This window comes from Xenopus tropicalis, chromosome 2 (assembly GCF_000004195.4).
Source record: "Xenopus tropicalis strain Nigerian chromosome 2, UCB_Xtro_10.0, whole genome shotgun sequence".
Classification (NCBI taxonomy): domain Eukaryota; kingdom Metazoa; phylum Chordata; class Amphibia; order Anura; family Pipidae; genus Xenopus; species Xenopus tropicalis.
Window position 1 is genome coordinate 35435086 of NC_030678.2, and position 15578 is coordinate 35450663.

General features: G+C 38.0%; 1 protein-coding gene across 2 annotated transcripts in view; it reads right to left on the reverse strand.

Annotated features, from left to right (window-relative positions):
- Positions 1 to 15578, reverse strand: part of dph1 (diphthamide biosynthesis 1) — a 160713-nt gene that overhangs the window by 64151 nt on the left and 80984 nt on the right. For both annotated transcript variants that reach the window (XM_012956575.3, NM_001142155.1), the window contains 1 exon segment: positions 1998 to 2119. In XM_012956575.3, coding sequence (XP_012812029.1) covers positions 1998 to 2119 — 122 coding nt within the window.

Sequence of the window (15578 nt, forward strand, 5' to 3'; positions counted from 1 at the left end):
TTTGCCCAAAGCAGGTGAATATTATAAATAGCTACTAGAGCCATATACTGAATGTGTTTGGATCAAACCAATACAGGTTTACCAGTGCTATTACAAAAGAGATCTCCCCACCCCTCCACTGTACCTCTGTCTTTTTAATTCCATAAAAAATGAGCAGATCTTTGCTGATTTGGCCGCCCATGTGATGGCCTAAATTGAACTGTGATCGATTCATTTCAAGTGCCAAAATATCAGATATTATTGGGCCACTACACCCCAATGCAGTCCTCACCCAAGAGGATTTCCTAACTGCCAATATATTGTCAGGGCAGGCCAAACTCAAGGGTCAATAAACTGGTAACTTGGTTTTGAGCGGCTGTCAGTATCTTAAAAAAGAAACTTCAGAAACAGTTGTAGCTCCATGCTTACAGAGGTTATTGTATGGCCACCAGATTAATGATACAATGCATGTATGAATAATCAACACACCAAAGGAGTGTATTTCTTTATGTAATACGATGTAATTAGATGCTGTACCTCAATGCCCATAAAGCATTTCTATAACAATGGCCAAATGGCTCAACAAAATGAAGTTTAAGCCTTAGTTGTGCTTTAAGATGTATCTATCAACATTGTATGAATAATAACTTAACCATGTCCTGAGACTAAGTTTCTAGAAATACATATTTATCCTAATTTGACTATATGTTTATTCTGAAGCACGTAAAGGTTTCTGATTACAGATGCTTGAGTCTATAGTTCCTATACACACACTGCACTAATGAGCCCTTCGAAGGGACTAGGTGATACCTTGGTAACCAGAAAGGAATGGAGCTCATTTCTATTCATGTACAGCTTTTGAAATGCATAAGTCTTTGTTAATGTTCTAGCGTATTCACATGCAGACATATATACCCAAAAATCTCATGCATGTCACAATCAATTTCTGGTCAGAGAATATATTCTCAAAAAGACAGTTTTCTCATGAAACTGTTTTATGTATTTGACTCTGTAGGGATATAGATTTACTCTTGCAATTCTATGGAGATGAGTCTGTTATTCATATTCAGAGTTGGAAATTGCGACTGTGGCTAGTTGCACAAATACAAAGGTGGCGAGATGCAGACAAAGGTGCCATTTGTACTCAGACCAACAAGGAATCGGAGAGCAGCCACACTGCCAACATGAAATATGCTTCCAAGACGATATTGGCCGCTTGTCTACCTGCGTCATAAGTGACAGTTCAAATTCATAAAAAACCACGTCGGGACCAGCAGGGTATTAAGTACTGACATAGTATGCCAAAAATCTAATACATATCCCTTTATAATAGAGCTATGAATAATATGATACATAATAAATAATTCCCTTCACATTTTAAAACAGTGGATACAATGTTTTATAATACACAAGTTTCAGTGGGTCATGTGGCACAAACTACATCACTAAGCACCAATGACATCAATAAATAAAAGATTGTTGTACCATGCTGACCATTGATCAGAACAGGAACATGTACAGTGAGACCTAAGCAGTTGTGAAAGCTTGCATTTTATACTGATGTCTCTCAGCAATGATTATAAGAGGATATCATTTACTATTTACTATAGTTATATTTATGACTTGTGTAATACTTCAATATAATACACAAGAGCCGTTAATATGCTATAAATTATATCATTACAAACAATGTTTAGTGGTATCATGTTAATGATGTAATTTCTGTCACATGACTCACTGAGACTTGTGTATTATAACAAATAATAACAAAGAAGGTACGTTTTCACTATATAAATAGTGCTTTGCAAACAATTAGGTGTAGCTTACATCAGTCCCTATATAATTCTGGGTTGACCGTTACCTAGAAGTATTTAGGCTCCTAAATGTATTTTTTGTAACATTATTGACAGGGATCATTTTATGCATTAACATTCTTAAGGAAAAATATATCATCTTATATGATCAATATGCAAATACAGGATCATAACTGACATTTAAAAAGAAACAGTGCAACTTACTGAGGCAGCTGTGTCCATAATGTACCATAAAGTCAGCTCCTAGCGCTTGTGCAGTGTAATCATCCACACAGCATGCTCCATACGTCACATCGCCCATCACTACTGTCTCTGCTGATGTGAACCTATGGACAGAAGGAAAATAGAAAACTGACTTTTGAATATTAGAGTGCAATGAATAGAACATAAACTGTGGATCTGTGGATAAACCTGCTGAAACAGCTCAATTTGTTCTTCTTGTACTTTGTGATTACTCGTACTTAGGAGAACTAAAGCTTTCCTAAGAAGTAGGGCAGAAATGTTCTGTACCAGCCCAAGGCAACTGCAGCCCCTTAGCATTGAAGATCTGTGCCCCCAGTAGCCCCCCATCTTCTTTTCTGCTGATTCACTGTGCATGCTCTGTGCTCCTGTAACTTACTGAGCTTAGGGGCAGACTCACAATATATACAGAATATAAATGTATCAATATAAGGCTGATTAGTAAATAATTTAGATTCTCATTATGTGGCAGATCAGAAACCAGTGCAATTAGCATCAGAATAAAATAATCAGTATATACGACAAGCCTCATTTTCTGCTTGATAATGTGTGATGACTCCTATGCTTAGCTTCTAACAACAGCTGCTGAGCATGTGCAATGTCACTGACAAAATCTAGGGGACCACTTTGAAGGTCTGGATCATTACTGTTATAAAGTTGCTGAAACTCATGACTGGTGCAGTTAGCTTAGTATATAAAATACACTATTTGTAGCCATACTTGTTTTCAGGGTGTAGTTCTCCATCAAACATAATTATATCTTTCATCAATTTGGATTAATAACGCAATCAAGATTAGGGTTCTGCCTATATAGTTTATTCATTCATGGAATCCAAATTTCCCTAAATTTCCAAAAATTCAGTTGGGAAATTCAAATGAGAAATTTGTCTAAATTTGCCAATCAGACTGTACAGAAAGTGTGAAAGTGGATACATTTCTGGTTGGCCGATGAGCACTTACATGTTCTGGTGGAGGTCATCAACCAAGCCAAAGTTATCATTCATTGGCAATAAACTCAGAATGCCCAGCTGCCTCTGTAGCAATATTTCCTCTGATGATCATGGCTACTATCAATATAGCCAAGAGCTGTGTGGCTAAACTGCAGCTGCCACCATTCTTTGATAACCAAAGGTCCCTTGCTTCTATGATTCTCTTCTATGCTACTCTAAATGCAATGTCTGTAAACCCTGATATGCAAACATAGTCACAGAAACAAGCTGTTAATTGGCTGCAATACATGGGACTAAAGCCAATGCAGGTCACTTTGAAAGTGATTATATATAGTGTACATTCAGAAAGCCGCTTTGTAGTGTCAGCACTTGGCCCATGGAGATCAAAACAAGCCACAGATCCAAGGACCTGAGATACAAGCTCTTTAAAGTAGTAAAGAAAACAGGGAAGACAATGGGCTTCAGAAAAGAACCACCAAGATCTTTGGGTTTAAACTACAGATCTAAGGTGAATGCTGGCAGGAGATAGTCATGCAGTAACTAATAAGGGGCACTGCTGCATATTTAGAATAAGCTCCCTTCATTTTGACTTGAATAACAATGAGGTTTGCTGCTTTATTTAACAAATAAGCTGACTTGGTGTTCTGGGTCAGATTAACAATTCCGTTAAGTGACATAAGCAGTGCTCTGCCCCTTATGCCATATATACGTGAGCAGACAAGCCTCCTTAGCAGCAATGTTCCTTTGGCCAAAGACGGAACATTATTCACATTTTAAATAGAAAGGCAGTGGCACAATTTCTGCAAACGTTTCTTATGGTTGGGGATATATAAGTGGGCAAATATCCCACTGCAAAACAGAGGGCATATTCAGTAAACTGTACGTATAAATACTACTGCCATTCTAACCATCATCTACCTGCTCCATCTGTATGCAAAGCAGCCATACACTGTCCTAAATCCTAAAGCTGCATGCACATTTTTATTTTAGTAAAACCTTTTATTCCACTGGCAACAGAGAAGGAGAAAACCTGACTATCCCTAGACTTATATTCTGCAGCCTGTATCATAAGGTAATTAGCAATAAGGGGGAGCATAACTAAGGTTAGGGTTGCTACCTGACCAGTTTTCACCAGAACAGCCCAGGTTTCAGAATTGCTGTCCAGGTGAAAACAGCCTGTCAGGATTTCCAAATAGGAAATCCCTGCAGGACAATCACCGATCAGCACATCATAACCACACCCACAAACGGCAGCCACCCCTGATGTCATCCACCCCACCCTGCCACGCCAGAATTTCTGAGCAACAAAAGTGAGGTGTGTGCAACTAGTGATGTGTGGGTCACGAAAAATTCAACCTGCCCCCAACCCAAACCCTCAAAACCCACACAACCGTAACACACCAGCCCAAGCCTGCAAAACCTTAACCCACACCCGACCATAAACTGCAAAATGTTCTGCAAAATGTCTATTTACACTAAAAACCATACAATAGGGACATGAAAGGGCATATTTATAAAGCTTTATAAAATGATTAAGAATAATACTGTAAAACATCCACATTTGGAACCAGTCCTCTCCTTGACTGATATCCAACAGCACAGACATCAGCAATTTAGCTTAATATAATGTAAAACCAGCAAACACCAGAAACACTTTCCCTTTTTTATCCATAAGGAAAGACATCCAATGGCCATTCCCGGCAGGTATCACATATTACTTGAAACCTTCAGACTGCTACACTGAGCTGCTAGAACATTGCACTACAAATTATTTCAATATCATTTTCCTCTTATAAATCTGTCAACATGAGCTCCCAGGGCTGAGCGGTTATAATCCTTTATGTCAAACAATCCAAGTTAAACATTGTACGTTTGACAAACTGCAAACACAATACTGTTTTGTTGTTTAAAGCCTTACAACAAAACCACATCAATGGTGTTCTCAAAATCTTTCCTGCAAATGCTAAGACAACACATTGGCTTAGTAATCCCCAAGAAAATAATAAGACTTTATTCCTATGGCCAATAGGGTTACTTTTTACACTGAAGTATTATTATATACCCTGCTAGGTGTAATACATGCATAATAGTGAATCTTATTTAATCCAGTTGCATATCTGTGGCCAATGACACCCTGCATACACCATAGCTGTACAGGTCTGCTGATTTAAATAATATATATCAATATATCTAGTATAAATAAATCTAAAGCAACTGGACTTAACAAGTCCATTTGCTTTAGATTTATTTATTCTAGATATACCATGACCTAGATGAATGAAAATCTTCATAGTGATCTATAAAAACTAATTAAGCTTTACCAGAAAGGTCTATGTAAATATATTAAAAGAAACACAGGATTCTCCTATTTGTAAACATGTTGTTCTTAATTCCTATGCCAGAGTCTGCGCAGCTCTCTACTTTCTCCCCTCCTATAAGAAAGAACTCCCCCCCTCCTTAGGAATGTCTGCTCTGAGCCAATCAGCAGGAAGCTTCCTCATAGTCTTACAAACTGTACAGGGGTCTTGGTCTTGGTCTTTGTGCAGGAGCGAGGCATTATGGGAATTTTCTTTACAGAGCTCAGCGTTTCCTTTTTCTGATCATCTGAACAGGAGAAATATGGGGAGACATAAGGGCAGTATTGAGAGAACTGAAGTTATGCCTGCAGCTTGAGATTAACTCTTTACTAGCCTTTCCTTCTCCTTTAAGTTTTATCTGTCTGAATCCTTGCATTGCTACTTCATACTCTTGAAACAATTTATCAGAAACCAGCAGATTAGAGCTGGCCATACATTTGAACATCCACTTGTTTGGCGAGGTCAGCAAATGAGCAGATCTTTCCAGATATATCAGGCCCACTGGATTGCTTGGCCCATGACAGGAAAATCAAACCTGCCTGATCAACATCTGGCTGCTATTTGGCTAGATACTCGTAGCCAGAGGGACTCATACGCGGGCAGGTAAACTTATGAATAATTTTGAAGTGGTGAAATTGGCAGCTTAAATCTGCCAGTGTATGGTCACCATAACGGAGCTACAAAGATGCATGCAAAGTGAGAAATGGAGTCTTGGCTGATATTGTTTTTAAGAGTCAGAAACAACAGTGTAGAAACACAGTGTGAAACAAATACTGGTTTCAACTGCAATTAGATTCACAAACAACTTCATAACCAAGTGAATTCTTTTTTGAATGCATATTAGATAGTTGTTTAGAAAGACATATTCCTTCATTATGCGTAATTTAATATTTTAATTATTTGGCTGGAACACCCCTCAAAAGGTGTTATAGAATAGCCCATTCTAAGCACCTTTTCAATTGGTCTTCATTATTTTTTTTTATGGTTTTTAAATGATTTGCCTTCTTCTTCTTACTGTTTGCAGCTTTCAAATAGGATCACTGACCCTAGAGCCAAAAAACTATTGCTCTGTGAGGCTACAGTTTTATTGCTATTGCTACTTATTACTTATTTTTCTATTCTGGTCCTCTCCTATTCATATATCAGTCTCTCATTTAAACCACTCCCTGGTTGCTAAGGTAATTTGGACTCTAGCAAACAGATAGTTGCTGAAATTCCAAATAAGAGAGCTGCTGAATCAAAAGCTAAATAATTCAAGAACCACAAATAATAAAAAATGACAAAAAATTGCAAATTGTCTTAGAATAGCACTCTCTATAACATACTAAAAGTGAACCCCTTTAACCCACAGGGGCCGATTCACTAAAGGGCAATAAAACAAGCGATATTTATAGAATGCAATTTTATAGCTTCTTATTTTTTGAGACTTAATGCTCGATTCACTAAAGGACAGGCGTCATAATTAAGACACAATGTTCTTTGCGTTATTTAACTCGCAATGAGCGTTTTTCTTGCGTTAATTCCCACCGCGCCGGATATATTTCACAGCTTGCTGTATTAGCGCACGATTTTACACATGTAACCAATACTTTCAGAAAACTACTGTTCTGAAAATTATCATTTCCCTGAAAACTGGAGGCTGCATGACTCTAGGACGATCACATACTTGAAAAAATCTCACTGCAAAGTCCATGTCGTGTTGCCAAACGCTCACGAACCACAATTTTCTTTAAGTACAGGTATGGGACCCATTATCCAGAATGCTCGGGACCAAGGGTATTCCAGATAAGGGGTCTTTCCGTAATTTGGATCTCCGTACCTTAAGTCTACTAAAAAATCAATAAAACATTAATTAAACCTAATAGGATTGTTTTGCATCCAATAAGGATTAATTATATCTTAGTTGGGATCAATTAAAAGGTTCTGTTTTATTTCTACAGAGAAAAAGGAAATCAGTTTTAAAATTTTGAATTATTTGATTAAAATGGAGTCTATGGGAGACGGACATCCCGTAATTCGGAGCTTTCTGGATAACGGGTTTCCGGATAAGGGGTCCGATACCTGTACCGCCTGCCCCAAATAGGTGTTAATATTCGCTCAGACTAATGCGATATTTAGCGCGTTTAGTGCTTCATATGTGTTTGTGAATCATGCGTTAGTATTATTTCTAAGTGAGAATTAACGCATTGTGATAATGTGCATTTTTTTGCGCATGTGATATGCGTCTTAACGCATGCAAAATTACTTTGATGAATTGGGACTTAATTATTGCATGCTTTTTAATGCAAAAAAGCCTGCGATAAGCATTATCGACCTTTAGTGAATCGACCCCACAGTCACCCATCATAGGTGTGCATGGCTTTAATATATTGGTCATTATACATCTGCCCCCATTTTTTTTAATACAAATCCGTGGAGGCCATAATCAGAGCTCCAATTGCTAATTACAACTCAAAGCATTCTCCGTTATGCTGGAAGCAAGCACGACAGAGATTTTCTCTCCCTGGTATCCACACTGTCGTTTTTCTACGGGTTCTATTAAATCATTGCTGTGCTAATCAAAGCTACGTCAAGCTCATGAAGTTGGTGGCAAGCAGAGGAGCAGCTAAGTAATACATTTCAGCCTTCAGAAGACAATAATGGTCAGAAAAAAAGAAATGTATGGCTACGGAGCCATAACCAACTGAGCCAGAGAAGGAGACTCGCAGACTAGTGGTAATAGGTAACATTCTTGTGTGCACCATCAGCAGCGAGTAGGTTAATGCCTCCAAGGAGGAAACGATTTTTCTTTCTCCATAAGTCCCTCAGTATGCTGAGTCTCAGCTGCCTGTTCCTGCTCTAGCAGTTCACAGAAGGAATTGCCATTCCCCTTTTCCTCATTTCGCACTAAGGACAGACCATTAAGTTTTATTACAAGTTTTAAGGCAACAATTTTGCTAAAAGGTTTCCAGAGACCTGCGGTGTGTGTGTGCGCGTGTGTGTAAAAAGAGAGAGGGAGGGAGCAACAACGGCACAGGTCATTCATGTGAAAGGGTAGAGAGACGCACTAAGAAACATATGTACGAGTTATAGTAAAGTGAGGGCACTTAGCCATGACACAACTTATGCCCATCAAGGAATTTAATGAGACATGAACTCCTGTACACTAGATATGGCCATTATCGCCAATGACACAAACCTAGGTAAACTCAAATGAAACCAACATTCATAAAACAGTGTTAAAGAAAAAATATGGGGGAGAATTCATGACAGTAAAGTCTTAGAAGAAAAATTTCAGTTCTACTACGCAATAATACTGCCATCGACTCTCTAAAAATATAGGATTTCATGGATTATACGGATCAGTAGAGAGTCACAAGCTACCAATATGAAGTCCAGAGTCAGCTGTAACCCCATAAGTCCAGTCATCTGCTGCAATGCAATTGGCTATTTCACGATTCCTGCAGAACAGGGAGAATGACTGGAAGGGAAAGCAAGGATTATAGCCACCCATGAAGTATAAAATACTGCCCACAAATATGAGAGAGAACAGCCAGCCGTTAAAAGATTTACATGATTCATATGATGTTTCTATTATCGAAGCTGGTATACTGTTTATATATAGAGGAACAACAACAAGGAACCAAACAATCAGTGATCTTGTTTCTACACAACAAATCTACGCCCCATTGGGAATGATGCTTCCAGATCTACTTGGGTTATAAAGATCAAAACTTGAAAACTGGTCTTAAAACCCTGGGCACAGGGTTTGGCAGGCTAGTGAGTCCAAGGGCAAGCATGCTCTGGCCAAAGACGGCCCTGAAAGTTATCCAGAATGCTAGGGACCTGGGGTTTGAAAAATGGGTCTTTCTATAATTTGGATCACCATACTTTCAACCTACTAAAAAATAATTTAAACATTAAATAAACCCAATAGGACTGTTTTGCCTCCAATCATGTATATGGATCTGTTTTATTACTACAGAGAAAAAGCTCCTCGTATGGGGGGGCCCCCAAACTATAGTTATGCCACTGTCACACCACAGAGCACCTGGCATGCACCAAAGCAAAACCATGAGACAAGGAAGACTTAACTCACATCTGCTAAATTATATTTAGAATACTTAGGAGTAATGTAAAGAATCAATGCTCTACTGAAATGATGGTGGATAATGATATCAATAACTAGTAAAAGTTAGAAAGAACAGAAATTGAAATACTGGTGGGCAAAGATAATTAATTATTCTCCTTACTGTGTTTTACTGAGTTTACTGACAGATAGCAGGCCTTGAAGACCTAGCTGGTCTATCACTATAAAGCTTAACCCTTCTCAATAAAGCAGGACAGAAATTATGCATACTGCAACACTGAAATGCAGACTTTGCAGCTCTTCAAAACAAGAATTCTTTAATGGTTTGCAATAATGAGGAGGCATGGTAACGTTATCTTAGGAAAATCTATGGGTCATGAAGCCCTCATTAAACTGCAAAACAGCCAGGGATTATAGGACGCCTTGTCGTTTCCAGGCTGGCTCTTCAAAAATAACTGACTGATGTTCAGGATAGCTTTAAAACATACAGTTAATAGACCTGTTAGGTCTTGTTCAGTAAACATCTAAGGTCTGTACTACTAGAGCGATTATAGAACACCGTTGTCATTTCCACTGCTGGCTTAGTCAGAATGAGAAACTGTTGGAGATACCTTATAGTAGTTTTTAAACCTCTTGGGCTTCATTTAGTAAACATAAATGCGAGAACTGTGGAACTTAACTGCCAAGTTTGCTCAATTTCCATGCTAAGCCATGGAATATAACTGGGGTAAAGCGATACATAAACCTGATATGCCAGGCAGATGTCATAGTATTTTATAGCAAGCAATAAGGCCTATGGCACACTGGGCATTTAGAACTTGTTGACCACTGAAAGACATTAGTCATCAAAATGTCCCTATCCCTTCAGTACGGACCCTAATCTTGTGAAAATGTCATGTATAAAGTACACTGAGAAGTTATAGGCAGAGCTCCACTTAGAAACCCCAGATTTACTAGAAAACAGCACAAAACTGCATGCAGGCAAACTCTGTAGTCCTGGACAACACACATGTGCCAGCAAATATAAGGACAAAAAACAAATTAGGAGAATGAAGGTAGGCAGAGTGTAATATGGACAAAGTGCCAGGCACGTGCATTAACTGCTGATAGTCAACTTTTTTTTAGTAATGTCTAGTGCAGTGTTTGTCTGACTTTTTCAGTTCATTATGAGGTTTAACCTTTGTTGAGGACCATATTAATTCATAAAGTCAAGGACAAGTACAGCAAATAAATATTTATCCAAAATAATCTCTAACTGGCCTTCAAGCTGGGCTTTCAGGTGTATAGGCTTTCTCCCCAAACCTCACCCAAATAATCCTTCAGGCTGATCTCTCCCTACCACTACTCCGGCCCTTCAGTTCGGAAACCATTGGTTTTGTGGGACACAAAGGCCTTCTTATCCCTGGCATATTTCAATTTTAGAAAAAAAAGTTGAATGTGTTTAGATGACCAAGGCTGTTGCATGACTGTGTTATTACATGGCAAAACATTTAAGATTCAGTTGAATCTGCATCCTGCAAAAATGCTGGTTTTCTCCTATTCCCTACATGTAACTAACCTATTAGCTACTGCCTATTACTAAGGTAACTTACGTTGCTTCATGCGTTCACATAACATACAATTAACTACTGGCGCACCACAGAACTCCTTTAGGAAAGAGAAGAAGGGCCCAATACAAATGTACAAAAAGGGCATTAGGACTGGGCGTCCTACCATCATTCATTTGCTATAATTACTGTATGATACATTACCAAGAAATGGCAAATTACCCATCATTTAAATCCAATAAAAGAACAGTACATCATAACCTTTATTTCATTACTGAGGGAGCCAATTTTGCTGGTGTACCTCTTCCTTAAAAAGTGCACCATTACATTCATCTAGTGCAGGCCACTGCCATCTTTCTCCTGCTTTCCAGGTATCTCCTGCATGACTTCAGACCTGTTTAACACATATTACAGAACCTTTCCAAACATGAACTTGTACAAATACAGTAATACCTGGGAACCATTGACAAGATGGCATTGGCCAGCTTTATTCAAATGTCTGGAGGATAAATAACTAAATTCCCCAGTGATTTTGATTTCTTTCTCCTTTAAAATTGGTTATCTGTATTAGCAGGCAGTGGGAGTCTAGTTCTGTCCGTTGTTCCCCTAATCTGGAACGCGGGATATGTTAACCTCCACCTCAGGTCGGGAAAAAGATATGGTGCTCCAAATTACAAAAAGACCCTTTATACAATAAACCCCCGGTTCCATAAAATTATGCATAATGGATCCCATACGGCACAATACATGAATCCCTTTTTCTTTAAGTATTACTAGTTAACAAGCAGAGAGCAGTTCTATTCATGAACTTCAAATAATCAAAGACAGGTCTCATAGAAGAGTTGCGCAACCTTTGAAGAATATGTTGGCTATCAGGGTAAGATCAATACAGGTGAAAAATAAATATAAGCACATGAAAAAGTCTTGAAAGGTTATGCTGCTGGTCCATCTATAATCCATTTGTGCAGCCTCATTGGGGCAGGAAGGTCAGATAATGCTGCAGAATGACCTGCTGTCCCTGACTTCTCCTAATAAATTATGTTCTCTATTAATGATCTAATAATACACTGCTTGTCTCTATAAATTAATTTCCACTATACAAACACACAGATGCACTCATACTCATTCCCCAGTTTTTGCATAACATATATATATATATATATATATATTGTGTGCTCGAAACGTTGGATCTCTTTGCTTAAATAAACTTACTATATTTTTGCCAAGTCCTGGTGAGTGCAGCTCTTTTTTCTTGCTATATATATATATATATATATATATATATATATATATATAAAATATATATATATATATATATATATATATATAGCAGCGAACCCAGGGTGGCACTCTGCTTCAGCTCTTAGCTCGGGTGCAAGGTAAATGACTTAAATATCCAAAAAAGACCAGCAACACCGAGTTATGTTCCAAAAACAATCAATTGTGTATTAAAAACGCATGAACAGCCAACGTTACCTTGAGAAAGGTCCCGATGGGGACCGAAACGTAACGTTGGCTGTTCATGCGTTTTTAATACACAATTGATTGTTTTTGGAACATAACTCGGTGTTGCTGGTCTTTTTTGGATATATATATATATATATATATATATATATACACACACACACACACACACACACACACAAATGTTTTTCTCCACAGATTGTCCTTTGGCGAACTGCCTGTGTAATAAAGTACCAGAATGAAAGGAACAAATACCCACCTGGCTGACTCAGTAGCTACATTTACCAGGAGGCTTAAAAATAAAATTGAAGGTGCCTATATGAGGTGAGAATGTGTGGTTTCTGGCAGTTCATGAAATACACCCCCTCCACACGCCGAGGTTGCAAATATTTTCATATAATCGGAAGGTGATAATTGTGACCTCAAAGAAACATTTAGCAGTGCTACAGCATCTGATGAACTTGCAATGCCTTAAGCAACGTTTACTCATAGGAAGAATCACCATGCCCTAATATACAGGGATCTTGATGTGGTGCCAGAGGTTTAAAATACTCCATATGCAGTAATGGCACATATTATTATTCCCTGCTGCAAGTTAAACTTTTAAAAGCAGTCCTAAGACCTGGAGACCAATTAAAGGAAACTATACACGCAGGATGATTACTTAACCGACAGATACTTTATATCATATCAAGTGGTCCATTAAAGAATCTTACCAAACTGGAATAAATATTTATGGAATAAATATAAATATTGCCCTTTTACATCTTTTCCCTTGAGCCACCATTTTGTAACCAGCTGTGTGCTCCCTCAGAGATCACCTGACAGGAAATAATTCAGCTCTAACCGTAACAGGAAGAAGTATGGGAGTAAAAGACAGAACTATTATGTCTATTAATTGGCTGATGTGACCTAACATGTACTGTATGTGTGCATTTAGCACTAAATTTCCTACAAAACCTATATTGCTTGGGGGTATAGCAGGGGTAAATCACAAGCAAGCTGTGCTGGAACTAATAAAGTGTGAACTTTAGTGAAATGTGGGCGGCCAAAAACCTCTGAGTTGGACAAGCTCGGGACAGCAAAGCTCATCTTTAGTGGTTGGTGGAAAGAGGCAGAACGAATATGCCGTTGGTTTATGTACTTGTCTCTGCCTTCCCTGTTCCTGCTGGTGATGGGATGCTGAGTGAAAAGCATGGCAGGCAAAAATACTGGAACTATCACAGAATGGATGTCTAATGCTTATATTGCAACTATTCACAAAAAAGGGCACATTTCACTAATTAACTGTGATGCAAATTTCGCTAATTAGCTGTGATGCCAAAATCATGGCAAAAAAGTTAGCTAATTGCCTTAAGCCACTCATGTCAGTGTTAGTACATGCAGATCAAATGGAATTTATACCTAGACCTACAGATGTGAATATTCAGCGCCTTTTTACTTATTTACAAATTACTCATGGCAACAGTGGATATAGAGTGGTAGCGGCGTTGGGTGCCAAAAAAGCGGTTGACTCTGTAGAGTGGCCCTTACTAGAAGAACGTGCACTAGCAGATCTGAATTTCCTTTTGGGAAAATGGAAATTGGGCTCTTGAAGTTGCCATATGTGGCTTTTTGCCGCCTCTGGTAACTGGCCGCTTACTGCCGCCTGAAACAAGGTTCTCAGCTTCACTTATGGCAGGAGTGGCCCTAATAGGAGCATATGACTCGAGAATGTACAGACAACTGATTACTATGTGACCTGATAGTCCTCATATTCTGTAAACTACTAGTAGTTTGCAGATTGTTTAATGTGTATTGAACTGTAACTCCTCCCTTTCCCCTTTCACTTCTCTTCTCTACATATTTTCTTCTAATCTTAACCTTTTATATGATTTAGATGTGTGATTGGTTGAACTACAACTGTTTCATAAAAGAAAAAATAAAAGCATTTAAAAAAAAAAAAAATGGGAATGTCTTCAAAAAACATTCCCTGAAAACAACAGATTTCTATCCCTCTAAAACATATTCTGTTTCTCCACACATGGCGTCAAAATGTTTGACAGAATATTTCACTAAAGAGAACCCCAGAGGAAGAATTGTAGCATTTTACAGCTGACACAGAATAAGGGTAAAGGTGAGAAAACACTTACATTGTACCTAAATATTAATAGCATCTTAAATTAAAAGGATTATATATATTTAGACACACTTGTGCATATATTGAGAAGATCTATTTTTAATTAGAAGTAATTTACATGTGATAATTCACACAAATAAATCCTTATTTACACAGAAAATGACAAAAATCACATGAGAATATTCTATTCAAAGCATAAAAAAGAGAAAGTAGTGTCACATGACTTCAGATTTACACTTAGGGGCAGATTTATCATGATGTGAGTTTAGAGCTTAATACACAAAAATAGGAATGAATAGAACATGGGTGAGTTGTTATGTATTGAGCTCTAAACTCACATTTTCATATATATGCCCCCTTAAAATTAATTTATATACTTCCCCTCCCCCAAATGTGGGTCATTGTATGGGGAGATTAATGGCCTGACAGAAGCTGCTGAGAAATTAAATTATTACATATCATATGTGTAATCAGTCATACAGTAGATGTGTCTCAACATCCTATACAGGTATGGAATCTGTAATCCAGGACCTGGGGTTTTCCCAGATAATGGAATTATTTGCTTAAAATGGACACTATGTGAGAAGGCCATCTAGGAATTTGGAACGTTCTGCAAAACTGGTTCCTGGATAATGGATCCCATTATTTAATACTAATACATATGCAGTATAGTTAATTTTTAAAAAGCACTGGATGTACCTCTGCCATTTAGCAAGCTACAGAACAAGGTAAAGCTCCCTATACCTCCATCTTAGATTTTTACATATATCTTGTTGCATTCCCCGATTGCTTAAATGTGAAGCTGGCACAGAGCTCTCTTAATAAAGCAGAGCAACAAACCAAAAAGAAGATGTACCATGAGATAGCTCCAGCAGTCATTATTCAGTGTTACATTGTTGTTATCAATATTAAATATAGGGCTTTCCCTCGAGTTGCACTGCTGTAGAAAATGTGGGAGCTTTGCTATAATAGTACATTGGTTATTTGCAAGCACAAATGCCCACGTGCCCATAGCTTCGCATTCCTTGGGGAACCAACT